At 39.8% G+C, this 16,636-nt stretch overlaps 1 protein-coding gene across 1 annotated transcript in view; it reads right to left on the bottom strand.

The window, feature by feature from the left end:
* The window catches only part of LOC148949426 (NFX1-type zinc finger-containing protein 1-like), a 292,710-nt gene that overhangs the window by 60,999 nt on the left and 215,075 nt on the right, over positions 1 to 16,636 (bottom strand). The window contains exon 14 of the mRNA XM_089093454.1: positions 13,052 to 13,507. Coding sequence (XP_088949580.1) covers positions 13,052 to 13,507 — 456 coding nt within the window. The remainder of the gene's footprint in view (positions 1 to 13,051; positions 13,508 to 16,636) is intronic.

The raw sequence follows: 16,636 nt of genomic DNA, 5'->3' as shown, positions 1-16,636 counted from the left end.
ATCGGTGATTCATATTGTCCATAACATAATTAATTGCCGCAAGGAAAAGTAGAGCGGCCAATTTGGTGCCTTGAGGAGCTCCACATGTAATCGCTTTCCAGTCAGAGTCGAGACCACCGGGAAAGAGGGCTAAACTCGCTGGTACCGGGAACGTAGGAAATCAATAACAAGCAGTAAGATATGTTTGCGTGCGCCCATTCTTTTAAGACAACCACGAGGTGCTTAATCAAATCAAATGCTTTCCTATAATCAATGAGTAGCAAATCAACGAAAGCGTCTCCTGATTCGATTCATTGCACGATCAGGTGATAAAGCCTAACTAAATACAGTGGGGTACTACACTTTTTTAAACAACCATATTGGTGCAGGTCAAGTGAAACTGTGACTTGTGACATAAGTTCACGGTAAAGAAAGGACTCAGTGACTTTGGCAAGGTTCGGCGCGATTGAAAAGAGTCTTAAGTGATCACAGCTTTTGGGATGCCTCACCTTTGGAACGAAAAGTACATAAGCTTGTTTCCAAGGCTGGGGGAACGACTTATATTGAAGCACTGATTAATAATCGAAGTTAGAGGTTTCGCAAGAAACATAGCGTAATCACGCAAAAGTTTTACTAGCAACTCGCCAGGATAGGAAGCAGTTATTTCGCAGTTTCCGTATCTCGCTGTAAACTTCGTGCTCAGAAACTTGCTTTATTTCATCGCATTCGCAGTCTTCTATCAGAGTATTCAACTCAACTTGACTCATTGATGGATACGTGGCACAGATTTGGTAAAGAACAGATTGCCTTCTTATGCTTATATCAAAGTCCTATCTGTTTTCATCATCCATAGTTACCTACTAACAGAATTTCTAATCATATTTTAGACTCCCGAAGACTACTTACACAATTCAGCATTAAACAGGGGGACAATTTTCTCATCATCATGTTTCTTTTTAGCATATAAACTGATACTGACAATGTGGTTCCGTAACCTTTTTGCAGCTGAATAAGCCCTGAACTATGTAGTTGGCATCTAAGTTTGATCAATCGCTTCAGGTTTTTCGTGATTCACGGCTTATCAGATTCAAAAACTGGCACTACTTTAGGCGGAAAAAATTCACGGAACTTTTGGAGCAGCAGGGAGTTGAGTGTTTCAACCTTAAGGTTCAAGTCAGTGATTGAGCCTATTTCTTCAAATGAGTAATTACCAATCCACTGACCAAAGGCGCATAGAGTCCCGGTTTAATGGACGAACTGTCACTTTGCTTTTTTAGGTTTCGGCATCTTGTTCTTCGCTTGTAACATGATTACAAAATGATAAGCTGTTTGCAATGGGCCCATTGAGAAGGGAGGATGGTAAAGTTCACTGACGTTGGTAAATATCAGGTCTAAGTTACTGCCGCTTTTATTGGCGAGGGTGTTCACTACTTGTATCAGATTAAGTGCGTTGGATAGCCACCGTTTGTTGGTCTGGTTGACGTTGCCTCCAATAATAAAGGCAGGAGCCGCATATCCACTTCGGAACTTATCAAGGCAGGATTGTAAGTAAATCACAAGCTCCTTTCGGTTTTTGGCACTTTCAGGATAATAGACAGATGCCACTCTCAGGCACGAAACTTATTTGACAGCTGGGAAGGTTTGCATTCAGCCCAAACTACTTCATGGCAAGAGTCACTGGGGGCACTTAGCAGTTTGGATGGGTGGTTGATACAAAAACACAGGCCAATAACACTGCCTCTGAGACTAAGGTCTCTATCGAGGCTGATGTTAAAAAAAAACAAGTGTAGCCTTTGATATATCTGGTATCGCTTGTGATATTCCCAACATTCAGTCACGATTGCTATTGGTACACTGGATTCTCGTAAGAAGACTTCTAGGTTATCCATCTTGTTAGTTAAGGAGCGGGCGTTGGTCATGAGAATAGACAGAAGTTGCGATTTGGCAGACAGGAGCTCAGGACATTAAACAGGAGGAGTTTCACTGGAATCAGCAGAAACAGTCACATCAGCATACCACGGCCTAAGAGTCGGTGGGATTTCATAGTGTGTCTGACAGTTTTTTTTTACAATTGATCGTAGTCTAACTTTCTGCTTAGTCTTTAATCTGGTCGACAGATCTGAAACACGCGCTGGAATAAAATGCCATTTATGCCTTTTTCCTCCGCGCTTGCTTCTGCGTACGCGTCTGTAGGTGGTTTCTGGCAACGTCAAAACATTGCCATCTGATGGCCTTTTTATGAGTCCAAATTGCCATAGAGTGACGAATGTAGATGGCGCTACTATGTGTCAAAGTGAATAAAGTTCGTAAATCGTCGATTTTTCGATTATGACTGGCATGAATACTGCACTAAACAAGGTCAAAGGGTAAAGTCTTTGATTACTTACATTGCCAGGAGAAGAAACAGGAACCCTAGCAATCATTGCCATGGGTGCAAAGCAGCTATTCAGCGCTTGCTACGCCATCTTGCCATCTTGCTACGCCATTAGCATTGAGGGGATCCTTTGAATGAATCTCAAATTCTCCTGGTCCTTATACCCATGCGTAGGTAAGTCCACAGGGACATACTGTTTTGGGCTCCTGCATTTAAAAGTTAAGTTTTGGCGCTATTATTAAAAAAAAAAAATTATGCCCCTTACCACAAACTGTCAATCACAAAAAGACCATAAATGCTGATATTTTTAGGGAAAAATCTTCTAACATTAAAACCCAAAGACATAATTACAAATTTAACTTTGTAACCATGAATAAAGAGTATATAATTTCAAAGATCTTTAGTAAAAATCAACCACGGATATCCGTCCAGTATGTTTGCAAAAAAAGACGAATATTTAAGTACAGCTGTGTCAAACAGGATCAAAAGATAGCATATTTTTTTGTTATTTGGCTGAGATAAATCGAATTCAGCAATTAAACAGTGATCTAAGGCTCGCTATCCTTCAGAAAAGGGAGAGGCTGGCTCACATCAGCCGCAGTTCCAAAACTTTCAGCTACGTTGAACAAAATGGTTATCTCTAAACTTTGATTGAATGTGTTTGGGGAAATGGTGGGCGTGAGAGGGGGGATTAATTACTCTCCACTCACTTTCGACTATTAAAAAGAGCAATTTCAATTTCCAATCAAATGAGCCTCTTTTGAAATTTCTACAACAACTTTCTACTTAAACCTTATATGCCTCCAGGGCATAACTTACAACCCTTGCACTGAGGGCTCTGATGGGGTTATCATCCTAAAAGACCCAATTTTCAGAACTTTCGACTATGTTGAATCAAATTGATATTTCAAAATTTTGATCGGATGTGTTTGGGGAAATGGTGGGCTTGAGAGGGGGTTAGTTGCCCTTCAATCACTTTCGACTTTCACTTTCGAGTAATCAAAATGTTAATATTATTTGATTTATTAAAGTTATAAAAGTAAAAACATTTATATTTTTTGAATAAAGTGCAAATTATGCTCTGGCCTTGGGAATGCATATGGGTTTTGAGCCCGACCTATGTTAATTTTTGCTCGTTTTGAGTTTGACTCGGTTATTTATTGTAATTTCTGTTCGTTTTGGGTTTCATGTATTTATCATGCTCAATGGCTCCAGGCAGAGCGAACAACCCCACTTTTGTTACATCAGTTGTTACTGAAGTGATGTAACCGCTGATATAAATTAGTTGGTGTTGTTAAGCCATGGTATCTGACTTGTATGCAATGTTTTTTCGATGTTGTTATTTGTTTTTTTCACTTCCTTTTCGTATGTATTTGATGAACAGGAGATGTTTGAACCTCAAACTTTGAAAGTTATTCACACATTAGCCGAAATCATTAACAAGAAGAAAATGACTAGACACAGGATTTTATAGGAACAATGCAATGTTAAACATAAACCCAACATAGGTTTTTCTGGGTATAGTGGCTAAAAATGAGGATTCTACTTGGTCTGATCGACGGTGAACATAAACACTTTCCGCATGGCCCAACAAATTCCTGTTTTGTCATATTGTTCTTGTATGTTTTTAGCCAACCATTTAAAAATCCTTACTAAAATCAAGTTGAGGTTGAACGTGCTTGGTGAAGTGGAATTTTTATTATTATTTTTAATCAGAAAAATCGGCGCGCCGAGGCGCGCCGCCGGTCAGAAATCGGCGGCGCGCCGCCAAAAAAATTTGTGATTTAGCATCGCCGCCGCCGATGCTAAATCACACATTCGCCGCCGTCATGTCGGCGTGGCGTGGCTTCGGGGAATATCCCAGGGCATAACTTACAACCCTTGCCCTGAGGGTTGTGGGGGGGGGGGGATGGGTTGTAATCCTTAAAGACCTAATTTCCAAAACTTTCAACTACGTTGAATAAAATAGCTATCTAAAAAAATTTGATTTGTTGTGTTTGGGGAAAAGGTGGGCGTGAGAGGGGGGTTAGTTGCCCTCAAATCACTTTCGACCATTAAAAAAGGGCAATAGCCCTTTGAATTTCCAATCGAATGAGCCCTTTTTCAAGTTTCTACGACAAAGATTTCAACAAAAACCTTATATGCCCCCAGGGCATAACTTATAACCCTTGCCCTGAAGACTGTGGGGGGAGTGTCCTGCTCAACGGTATAATTTCCTGAACTTAAAACTGCGTGAAACAAAATGGCTATCTAGAAATTTTGAAAAATCATCCAACATTAAAACCCAAAGACATAATTACAAATTTAACTTTGCAACCATGAATAAAGAGTATATAATTTCAAAGATCTTCAATAAAAATCAACCAGGGATATCCGTCAAATATGTTTGCAAAAGAATACGAATATTTAAGTACAGCTGTGTCAAACAGGATCAAAAGATAGCATATTTTATTGTTATTTGGCTGAGATAAATCGAATTCAGCAATTAGTCAGTGATCCAAGGCTCGCTATCGTTCAGAAAAGGGAGAGGGTGGCTCAAATCAGCCACAGTTCCAGAACTTTCAACTACGTTGAACAAAATGGCTATCTCTAAACTTGGATTGAATGTGTTTGGGGAAATGGTGGGCGTGAGAGGGGGGTTAATTACTCTCCACTCACTTTCGACTATTAAAAAGGGCAATTTCAATTTCCAATCAAATGAGCCCCTTTTGAAATTTCTATAACAACTTTCTATATAAAACCTTATATGCCCCCAGGGTATAACTTACAACCCTTGCACTGAGGGCTCTGATGGAGTTATCATCCTAAAAGGCCTAATTTCCAGAACTTTCGACAAAGTTGAACAAAATGGATGTCTAAAAATTGTGATTAGATGTTTTTGGGGAAATGGTGGGCGTGAGAGGGGGCTTTTGTTGCCCTTCAATCACTTTCGACTATTAAAAGAGCACTAGGCCTTTAAATTTTCAATTGAATGAGCCCTTTTTGTTGTTTTTACAACATCGCTTTCTATAAAATCCTTACATGCCCCTAGGTCTTAATCTTTAACCCGGTCCTTTAGGGTTGTGGGTGGGGATGGTCTTTCACCCTTAAACACCGTATTTCCAAGAACTTCGACAACACTGAACAAAATAGCTACCTAAAAATTTTAATTTAATGTGTTTGTGTAAAAGGCTGGCGTGACAAGGGGGTTAGTTGCCCTCAAATAGATTTTGACTATTAAAAAGGGCAATAGCCCTTTGAATTTCCAATCGAATGAGTCCTTTTTCAAGTTTCTACGACGAAGGTTTCAACAAAAACCTTGTATGCTCCTAGGGCATAACTTAAAACCCTTGCCCTGAAGATTGTGGGGGGAGTGTCCTGCTCAAAGATATAATTTCCAGAACTTTCAATTACGTGGAACAAAACGTCTGTCTAACAATTTTGATTGGATGTGTTTGGGGAAATGGTGGGCGTGAAAGGGGTGTTATTTGCCCTCCAATCACTTTCGACTATTAAAAAAGGCACTAGCCATTTAAATTTCCAATCGAATGAGCCCTTTTGGATAGATGGATAGATGGCGTTTAGAGCGCTCAAGTAGCAGCCTGAGCGTCGTCCAATTATAGCTTGATTTGTGAATTTTCTCGTGGTTTTTCTGCTGTGATGGTGTAAGTAATCGAAAATTTGACTTTCCTAGTTTCCATTAGTGCACTAATGATGGTATTAAAGAACTGAAAAGCTGACTTATACGAACTGAATTCATCTCGCTGACAGTGGCGCCATCTATTTTGTAATTTGGAGTTTAATTGGAGATGGCGTTCCAGAGCGCTCAAATAGCAGCATGAGCGTCGTACAAGTATAGCTTTATTTGTGAATTTTCTCATGGTTTCTTTTCTGCTGTGGTGGTATGAATAATCGAAAATTTGACTGTCATAGTTTCCATTAGTGCAATAACGATGGCATTAAAGTACGGAAAAGCTGATTTATACGAACTGAATTCATCTCGTCTGACAGTGGCGCCATTTATTTTCATTAACTTAAGGCTCTTTCGACTGTTGAGAAAGCCGCCAGATGTCAATCCAAGTCAACAGCGATCCAAGCGTAGCCACAGAGGGAAAAGAGGAGGCCAAAGAAATAAAAATTGTGCTATCCCTGTTCTCGTTTCTAACAACAGAGCGAGGTCTCTCAGTACAGCAAGGGAACGTATTCTGACAGTAGTTAACTGCATCCCTCCTAGTGAAATCCCTCCTTCGCTTCGTCCGTGGTACGCTGACCCAGTATCGTCACTGTCAAGTACCCCACCCCCTAACACCTGAGTTTTTCTTGTCGAAGTGCAGACTTCCCAATATCCTAGTATGTAATGCCCGATCACTAAACAATAAAACCGACGAACTTGAAGTAGTTCTCAAACAGACGAGTTCCCCCATTGCTGTTATCACAGAATGTTGGGATATTAACGATGAAACCGGGCATATCAAGGGGTACAAGTGTTTTTTTAATACGAGACGCGACCGAGGGATTAACCGACGAGGCGGTGGGGTCGGACTGTACTTTCGGGAAGACTTACCTTGTAAATTACTAAGTCAGCCCAGTGAATCATGCCATGAAGTAATTTGGGTCGAATGCAAACCAAAGCGCCTATCAAAGCGATATTCGTGCTTGGTTGTAGCTGCAGTTTACTACCCCGAAAGTGCAAAGAACAGAAAAGAACTGATCCAGTATATCCAAAACTGCACTGATGACCTACGCCGCAGACACGCAGCGCCTGCTTTTGTAATCGCTGGTGATTTCAATCAGACTAATAAGGCATGGGTCTCCAGCATGCTTGACCTTAAGCAAGTTGTCTCAATCCCTACTCACGTCAGTGGTAGTATATTAGATCTTATTTTCACGAACATTCCCGATTATTACGAAGTACCCTTCTCTCTCGGTCCGTTGCATAACTCTGACCATAACACACTTCTTTGGAAGGCCAAAGTTGGCCTTCCAGCACCACGGAAAGTAAAAATTACCACTCGACCTATGACTAAAGAGGCAATTCGTTCCTTTGGACAGTGGATTGGGACGTTTGACTTTGATGAGATTTGCTCTATGACAGATATCGACCAGAAAGTTGATACTTTCAACTCTTTGCTGTCATGTAAATATCACGAACATTTCCCTGAGAAAAAAATAACTGTTAGTGATACTGACAAACCTTGGGTAACACCCGATCTAATGAAGCTTATCTTAACTCGCTGCCAGTTACATCGCAGTGGGGATATTGTTCAAGCAAACAAACTTCGTAACCGCATTGTTAAACTGTTACGAGCAGCGCAGAAAAGGTACGTTCATGACAAAGTCTCGCCTCTCCTTCAAGGTGAGCCCCGTAGGTGGCACTCTGAAGTCAAGCGTCTTACCGGTAAACGTACCACCAGTGAAATTAAGATACAGAAAGACGACAAAACGCTGATAAAATCAGCCGAAGTGAACGCCTTTTTCACTTCAATCTGTACTACTCACCCGTCCTTCACTGAAGCCGAAATCGAAGCCCTCATTGCTGACGTCTCTGAAGATACAATCGTTGAAGTATCAGAGTTCGCGGTGTATAAAGAACTTCAAAAGTTAAAAAGCAACTGTGCTTCTTACCCAGGAGAATTGCCAGTTAAACTTTTAAGAGAATATTCTATGTTTTTAGCAAAACCACTCTCATCAGTGATCAATCAGTCGTTCAAGGAGCACAAATTCCCGAGTGCTTGTAAAAAAGCCTACGTCCGCGTCTTACCTAAAGTCAAAGACCCGAAGTCCTGCAATCAGCTTCGTCCGATTTCTATTACGCCTAATATGGCTAAAGTGACTGAATCTTTTATTTATAGAGAGCTCCTAGCCCAAGTTCAGCCAGCCCTAGATCCGTTTCAGTACGGCTGCTTGAAAGGGAGTAGTACGACGCATTATCTAGTACGTCTCTACCACCTGATTACCGAGTGGTTGGACAAAGGCAGTAGCCTCGTTGACCTGCTTTTAGTCGACTATCGTAAGGCTTTTGACTTGATCCGCCACTATACAGCAGCAAATAACCTCAAAAAGATGGGCGCTAGGAAGCATATTTTGCTTTTAGTTGTTGACTTCCTGCGTAACCGCTGTCAGTGTGTCTATGCTCTCTTCCCTAGTGACTTAAACTCTGAGTGGGCTGAACTAACGTGTGGCGCACCACAAGGCACTAAGCTGGCAGCTCTTTTGTTTTTAGCGGTAATTTACTACATTATCCTCGAGTTTGAAGACAGATTCAAATACGTGGACGATCTCTCCCTACTTCTGAAATATCTTGCTGAAAAGTCAGACGTGTATCCCCAGTTCAGCAGTGAGATCAGGAACTCCTTTCTCGAGGCGTGTAGCATTAATGACCTCCAGCTTAATATGAATAAAACAAAAGTCATGAGGTTTAATCCGCTTAAGCGTGACCTCTCATGCCCGGTTCCTTGGTACCCTACTACCTCAACCTCAGTGATTCTCGGGGTTACTTTCAGTGACGACTGTTCATTTAGCGCGCACATCGCCGGTCTGGTGAAAAAAGGTAGTTGCGCATTACAGTCGCTAATTACCTTGCGCCGACTGGGTTTCTTACAAAGTCAGCTGAAGACGGTTTACGTCACGTATGTGCGCCCAATCCTTGAATATGCGTGTCCTGTGTGGGGCCCTCAGGCTCATAATATTGAATACCTAAGTGAAGATCTGGAAGCCATTCAAAAACGGGCAGTGAAAGTGATACTAGGCCCGAAATACAACTCTTATGAGGCTGCCCTTAGTACCTTACGACTGCCAACGTTGCGTGATAGGCGCTTACAGTTAATGTGCAATTTTGGGCAGTCCCTTCTTTCGTCCCAGAAACACCGTTCGTTGCTTCCCCCACCTGCACCTATCACCGCCAACACCCGCCATAAAAATCAACTAGTGCCGCCAAAGTGTCGAACAACCCGTCACAGCAATTCTTTCGTGCCTTTTTTTGTCAGTTATTTAAACCGCCAGTGACCAGTTTTATGTAATGTACTAAACAGCGCCATTTAGTCGGGGCTTCGGCCACGGCTACGATAGTTGTTTATAAATAAATGAGTCTATGAGTCTTCTTGAAGTTTCTACGACGAAGCGTTCTATAAAAATCATACATATCCCCAGGGCATAGATTAAAACCCTTGCCCTGTAGGCTGTGGGGGAGTGTCCTCCTCAAAAACATAATTTCTATCTGGAAATCCACAACACTGAACAAAATGGCTAGGTGTAAAAGGTGGGAAAAGGTGCGAAAAGATGGTAGGGAAAAGGTGGGCGAGATAGGGGGGCTAGTTGCCCTCAAATCACTTTCGACTATCAAACAGGGCACTAGACCTTTGAATTTCCAATCGAATCAGCCCTTTTTCAAGTTTCTACGACAAAGCTTTCAATAAAAACTTATATGCCCCCAGGGCATAACTTATAACCCTTGTCCTGATGACTGTGAGGGGAGTGCGGGGAAATGGTGGGCATGGAAGGGGTGTTAGTTGCCTTCCAATTACTTTCGACTATTATAAAGGGCACTAACCATTTCGATTTCTAATCGAATGAGCCCCTTTTGAAGTTTCTACAACGCGTTCTATAAAAACTTTATATGCCCCAAGGGCATAACTTACAACCCGTGTCCTGAGGGCTGTGATGGGGTTGTCATACTCAAAGACCTAATTTACAGAACTTAAAACCACGTTGAATAAAATGGCTATCTCAAAATTTTGATTGGATGTGTTTGGGGGAATGATCGGCGTGGTGGGTCTATTTGCCCTCCAATCACTTTCGACTATTAAAAAGGGCACTAGCCCTTTGAATTTCCAATCAAATGAGCCTTTTTCTACGACAACGCCTTCTCTACGACAAAGTTTCTACGACAACGCCTTCTACAAAAACCTTATTTGCCCCCAGGGCAAAACTTACAACTCTTGCCCTGAAGGCTGTGGGGGGGAATCCTCCTCAAAAACACATTTTCTATCTGGAAATCAACTACACTGAACAAAATGGCTATCTAAAAATTTGATTTGATGTGTTTCGGGAAAAGGTGGGCGTGGAAGGGGTGTTAGTTGCCTTCCAATCACTTTCGACTATTAAAAAGGGCACAAGCCACTTCAATTTCCTTGAATGAGCCCTTTTCGAAGTTTCTACGACTACTTCTTCGATACGAAGTGCCCAGCTCTAAAGGAAAAAAATAAAAATAAATGATACATTGTGCCAACATCGTTCTGATATGCCCTCAGGACATAACTTAAAACCCTTGCCCCGAGGTTTGTGAGGGAGTTTCCTCCTAAAAAACAAATTCTCTATCTCGAAATCAACTACGCTGAACAAAATGGCTATCTAAAATTTTTAATTGGATGTGTTTGGGGGAATGATGGGCGTGGGGGGGGGGGGCTAGTTAACCTCCAATCACTTTCGACTATTATAAAGGGCACTATCCCTTTGAATTTCCAATCGAATCAGTATTTTTTGAAGTTTATACGACAACGCCTTCTATAAAAACCTTATATGCCCCCAGGGCATAACTTAAAACGCTCGCCCTGAGGGTTGTGGGGGATTGTCCTCCTCAAAAACATATTTTTTATGAGGAAATCGACTACGCTGAACAAAATGGATGTCTCAAACTTTTGATTGGATGTGTTTGGGGGAATGATGGGCGTGAGGGGGGGGGGCTAGTTGCCCTCCAATCACTTTGGACTATTGAAAAAGTTACTAGCCCATTATATTTACAATAGAGCAAGCATTTTTTGAAGTTTCTACGACAACACCTTCTATGAAAACCTCATATACGGTCAGGGCATAACTTAAAACCCTTTGCCTGATGGTTTTGGGAGAGTTTCTTCCTTGAAAAGATATTTTCTATTGGCAAATCAACTACGCTCAACAAAATGGCTATCTTAAAATTTTGATTGGATGTGTTTGGGGGAATGGTGTGCGTGGGGGGGGGGGGGGCTAGTTGCCCCCAAATCACTTTCGACTATTAAAAAGGGCATTAGCCACTCCAATTTCCAATTGAATGAGCCCTTTTCGAAGTTTCTACGACAACTCCGTCGATACGAAGTGCCCGGGTATGTAGGAAAAAAACATTGTGCCCACATCGTTCTTTACTTAGGCAGCGCTATCGCGCTGCCTATGACTGTGACAAGATGAAGTGCGGCTCGTGCTGCAAATGTTCCAAAACAGGCTTCTGTGACAGCGCATGCAAGTGTTGAGATGACCCCCCAAAAATGCCTACTTTCCGATGTGTATCAGAACGAGTCCGAAGACGACAATGAAGAAGAAAAAGAGATTTCAGCCACCGTTTCATGTCCAGTTTTAAATATTTGATTTTTTATTTGTTTTGATATGAAACTGCTAATTCAGTCGTCTAAACCTTACTTTCAGCTGATCATGACAGTTACCGTCTACTACATCAGTGGCCGTTGACACGATCTAACCGATAGAATCATTGGTCCCTACTATGCTGGGAATTAAAGAAAATAGTATCTTAAATCAGCCTTAGCCAACACTGCACCACAAGTTCACACGGCTTCGCCACCTTGAGGCTCGTATATGAGCCTATGTAAGCCAGATGGTATCTAATACTACAGAAAAAAAAAAAAAATATTTGCTCAAGAATTAAGATTTTTTGGAAAAGAGGCACGTGGTTTGACACGTAATGACGAGCAGAATTCAAATAAAGCATAAAAAAATATACCAAACTCGCGCATGCGATCACAGAACGAGGCATCTGTTGTTTTTTATTAGTTGTATTGTGAGTATAAACATATGATTTGATTCAGAAAAGAGCGATCTATTGTTTGGTGAGATGGTTGTGTTTGATGGTTATTGTTTGGTGAGAGGTTGTGTTTCTTTTTTGGGGGAGAAATTTTCTTGTTCAAACGTTTATATATTCTTGCATATTCAAGTCTCGACTCGACTTCTTTTTAATAATAACGTGTAAAAGACATTGTGACGGTTCAAATGATATGCAGTTTGAATGTAAATGATGTGCATTTTTCATTTTTGTTTAACAGCTAAAAAAAAATTAAAAAACCTGGTCATTGTAGGCTAATTTCTGAAAGCTATGACGTTATTTAGAAAAAATTAATAGTTATTCAAGAATTAAGATTTTTTGGAAAAGAGGCACAGGATTTGACTCGTAATGATGATCAGAATAAGCATAAAAAATACACTTATGCAGGCAAAAATGTCAAAAAAAAAAACCGAAGAAACTAAGAAAAAGTATATTAAAAAACCTTGTCTTCAAAATTAAATAGGGGCCAACTAAAAAAAATAATGGTTGTGGGGAAAAACTAAAAATAACAGGTCAAATTACTTGTTCTTAGGATTTATAATATGTCAAGTTTATAAAGTTTTCAGTATGTTTTACCTTGTAAAAAAATCAAGAGCGGTAGGACATCTTTATAGGACAAATTTGACTTTATAGGCTAAAATGACCATGTTCTACACGAGTGCGAACTTGTGCATCCCGATATTCATTATCAGCGCCCCCGATTACCCTGGAATCCATCCTCCAACCAACTGCAGCGAATGTGAACCACCCCTTGAAAGATAACGATCCCTGGATCACTGACTAAAGCTTGATAGTTGGAATTCATACTTTCTTCAGATTAAAATCCTAAAACCAATAAAAATGTTCTCTCCAGGTAAGTTTTCCCCACTCTTTGAAGAACATTCAAAGAAATAGCTAAAAGAGAATTCACTTACATTTTTGTGGCATTTCCGAGTACATGAATGACCACAATCCAGTCGAAACTTGCAAGAACTATTGCAAATGTAAGTTTCAGGATTAGTACTACATGGCATATTAGCAGTATGCCCACAGTTGGGCAACACCTTGTTAATCATTTCCAAGCACTTATATTTCAGGTCGTTTTCAGAACAAGGCAAGGACGCTTTATGACCACAAATAAGAGTTTTTTCAACAGTGACCTTGCAACTCCCACAGACCTCATAGCATCTTTTTTTGCACTTGTGTTGAAAAGGGCAGAGATGCTTGTTACATTCTTCCATGCATCGTGTTTCCTGATGATTCCGATCCTGAATATGGCAAATTCTAGAACATACATGCCCACAGTTGAGAATACCCATGCATTTTTCTCTGCAGCCACCTTCGATAACACTGTTGAAGCTTTCTGTGATTCGTGTAAGAGTTCCATGATTCTACAAAATAGACAGATTAGTATTTTATCCCATTATTGAAACTTGTTTTCAAAGTTCCCTACCTAAAGATCTTAGTTTTATAGAGCTCTATAAGTGTATTTTCTAATGCTTTATGAAAAAACAAGGAATAAAAGGGAATTTTCAAGGAATACATCTATTGTCGTTCTAATCCTTAGCTGATGGTATGTAAGCATACCCAAACAGATCTAAATTTTTTACCAGCTTATTCTGACATATTTATTCATACCTTTATATGTACCAAAATTGCTAAAAGCTGCTAGTTAATTAAATGTGAGAGTTTAAAGCATATTGATATTCATTCCTGAACGACAGAAAAAAACGTAAGGGCGTAAATAATCAATGCAACCAGAATTGCTTCTAGTTGAGGTTCCCTTGGTTCTTTAACTTTAACTGAAATGTCTTCACAGCCTGACTTTTTAATCAAATAAAAAAAGAAGATTTTCTCCAGTATAATTTTTGCATGGGGCCAAATAAGATGATAGTTGCTTGTTCTTGAGACAGAGTCTGCAAATTGAGAGCTGACGTGAAGCCTTAAAATACATTGGAAGGAAATTACCCTATCTGGTGCCCCTTTTAAGTGAATTTCAATTTTCACGGTAGTAACGATTAATACTCCCTAGAAGTGCTAGAAGTCATCAAATATGGCGAACTAGATATAGAAAACGTCATATCTAGTTATTCATATCTATAGTGCCTATTTTATTCTTTTTTTTTAGGCCATAGCGCTACAACTATGATTAGCTAGCATTATTCCGAACCCAGTAAAAAGCGGATAAGGCGGATCTTAATCTAAATTAATTAAAAAACACCATCCAATAAATGACATTTTTATTCTTGAATAGCAGTGACGTTCTTTAAAGAGAAAAATTAAATAAAAAAAACAAGTTTTTTAAACTGAAAGTAAGGAGCGACATTAACACTTAAAACGAACAGAAATTATTCTGTATATGAAAGAGACTGTCCCCTCCTCAACGCCTCGCTCTTTACGCTAAAGTTTTTTATTGTTTAAAAAAATAAAGTTGTGAGACAGAGTCAAACTTTAGCGTAAAGAGCTAGGCGTTGAGGAGGGGACAGGAGGGGACAAATTTTCATGTCAATTTACTTTTATTTAGTTAAATTTCTTTCTCGAAACTTGTTGAATTTTATTTACGAATGTTTTTATTAGTAATAAATGTACGCAGCTTACGAATTTACTTGCGTAACGAAATTCTATGTTTATATATTTTTAATACGTTTATTAGAGGAGTTACCCCCTACTCAATAACTTGTTTTTGAAGTTAAAGTCTAAATTTTGCTCCAATTCTTAAAAAATGACCGCTTAATCACAAAGACCGTTAATTAGAATAAATAGCTCTTATGAAAGTACTAAAAAATCTTTGGCTTAAAGAGCGAGGCATTGACTACGGGTTGAACCCAATTATATATGTAATATTTTCTGTTCGTTTAAAGTTTCGATGTTGCTGCTGTTCCAGTTGAAATACATGTTTTTTTATTAAATTTATGATATTTTTTTAAATAATGCTGGGAAGTCCGGCGTCCCCTTCATAGCAATGTCCCTTCCCCCATGAAAACTTCCTTCATGAAAAGATCCTCCCACATAACCCCTGACTCACCCCCCCCCCCCACGACCAGGAAAAATCTCCCCTGAAAACGTCTGTATACTTCCAAATAACCAATACTATATGTTAACATTGGGTAAATTTCATAACTTTCAGCCCTCCCCCTAGGAACTTTGGGGGATTAAGCCATCCTAAAAGACATACTTATAACATTTTCGAGCATGCTGAAAAAAATGGCTATTTCAAAATTTTGATCAGGTGACTTCGGGAAAAAAATGAGTGCGGGAGGAGGCATATATTCCCTCCATTTTTTTTGGTTACTTAAAAAGGGCTATATAACTCTTAATTTTCATTCAAATGAGCCCTCCTATGGTATTCTAGGACAACTGGGTTGATACGAACAACCCTGGGAAAAAAAAACAACAAATAATCACGCACCCGTGATCTTTCTTTTGGCAAGAAATGCAAAATTCCACATTTTTGTAGATGGGAGCTTGAAACCTCTACAGTAGGGTTCTCTGATACGCGGAATATGATGGTGTGATTTTCATTAAGGTTCTATAACTTTTAGGGGGTCTTTCCCCCTTTTTTCGAAAATCAGCCAAATTTTCTCAGGCGCCTAACTTTTGATGGGTAGGATTAAACTTGATGAAACTTATATATTTGAAATCAGCATTAAAATGTGATCTTTTGATGTATCTATTTGTATCAAAATACCGTTTTCTAGAGTTTCGGTTACCATTGAGCCGGGTCGCTCCTTACTTACAGTTCGTTACCATGAACTGTTTGATTTCTACTTAAACCTATCTGTCAACAAGGCGTAGTTTACATAGTTAAGGATCATTGTCCCAGTGGCTTTGAATGTGATGTCAACCCCGAAAACATACTTATTAGACCTTTCAGCTTTTCGTGGCAAAACGATAATCTCAAAATTTTGACGCAATATCATGACAGTAACTGAGGATCGAACAGCATGAAGAAGCACTGGAGAGAGGCTGGCCACCCTTCAATCACGTTTGACCCTTGAAGAGTGTACTAGAACTTTTAATTCCCAATTGAAGGAGTTCCATCTCAAGTTTCTACAACCACCCTTTCTGTAAAAAGTGACAAGAGAAAAAAGTTTGCTTGGTTTATCCTTGAAGTTAGGGAGGGGGCAATACTTTTTCTATTTTTCCTTCTGCTGTTTACTCCCCCTAGCCCATGGACTTTAAGATATATGTTTCAATTCGATAAAGAAAATATATTTTTGGCCTTTTTGGAACTTTATGGAGCGGGGGGGGGCGTGACCTAGAAATAAAAAATTATATTCTGCTAAAGCACTACCTCCGATATACTAATTTATTAAGCTATAACAAGCCGGTCTTCACTGAGCCTGGTTTGAAGGAAGTTGCAATTTTAGCTATACCGATCTCCAGTTGCTAATTATTTTGCAGGGACAACACTTTAGTTCTGCCTGTTTCTTTGTTGCTTTTTTTCCCTTTTCCATCGATTTAAGCTTGTTGCTAGTAAGTGGTAGGGGTGTAATCTGTACGGTTTGGTAGAGAAAGTG

This window comes from Artemia sp. Qi Xiang Cuo, chromosome 8 (genome assembly GCF_049724085.1).
Source record: "Artemia sp. Qi Xiang Cuo chromosome 8, ASM4972408v1, whole genome shotgun sequence".
NCBI classification, from domain to species: Eukaryota; Metazoa; Arthropoda; class Branchiopoda; order Anostraca; family Artemiidae; genus Artemia; species Artemia sp. Qi Xiang Cuo.
Note: the sequence above shows the minus strand (reverse complement) of the source record. Positions and strands in the feature narration are given on the sequence as shown.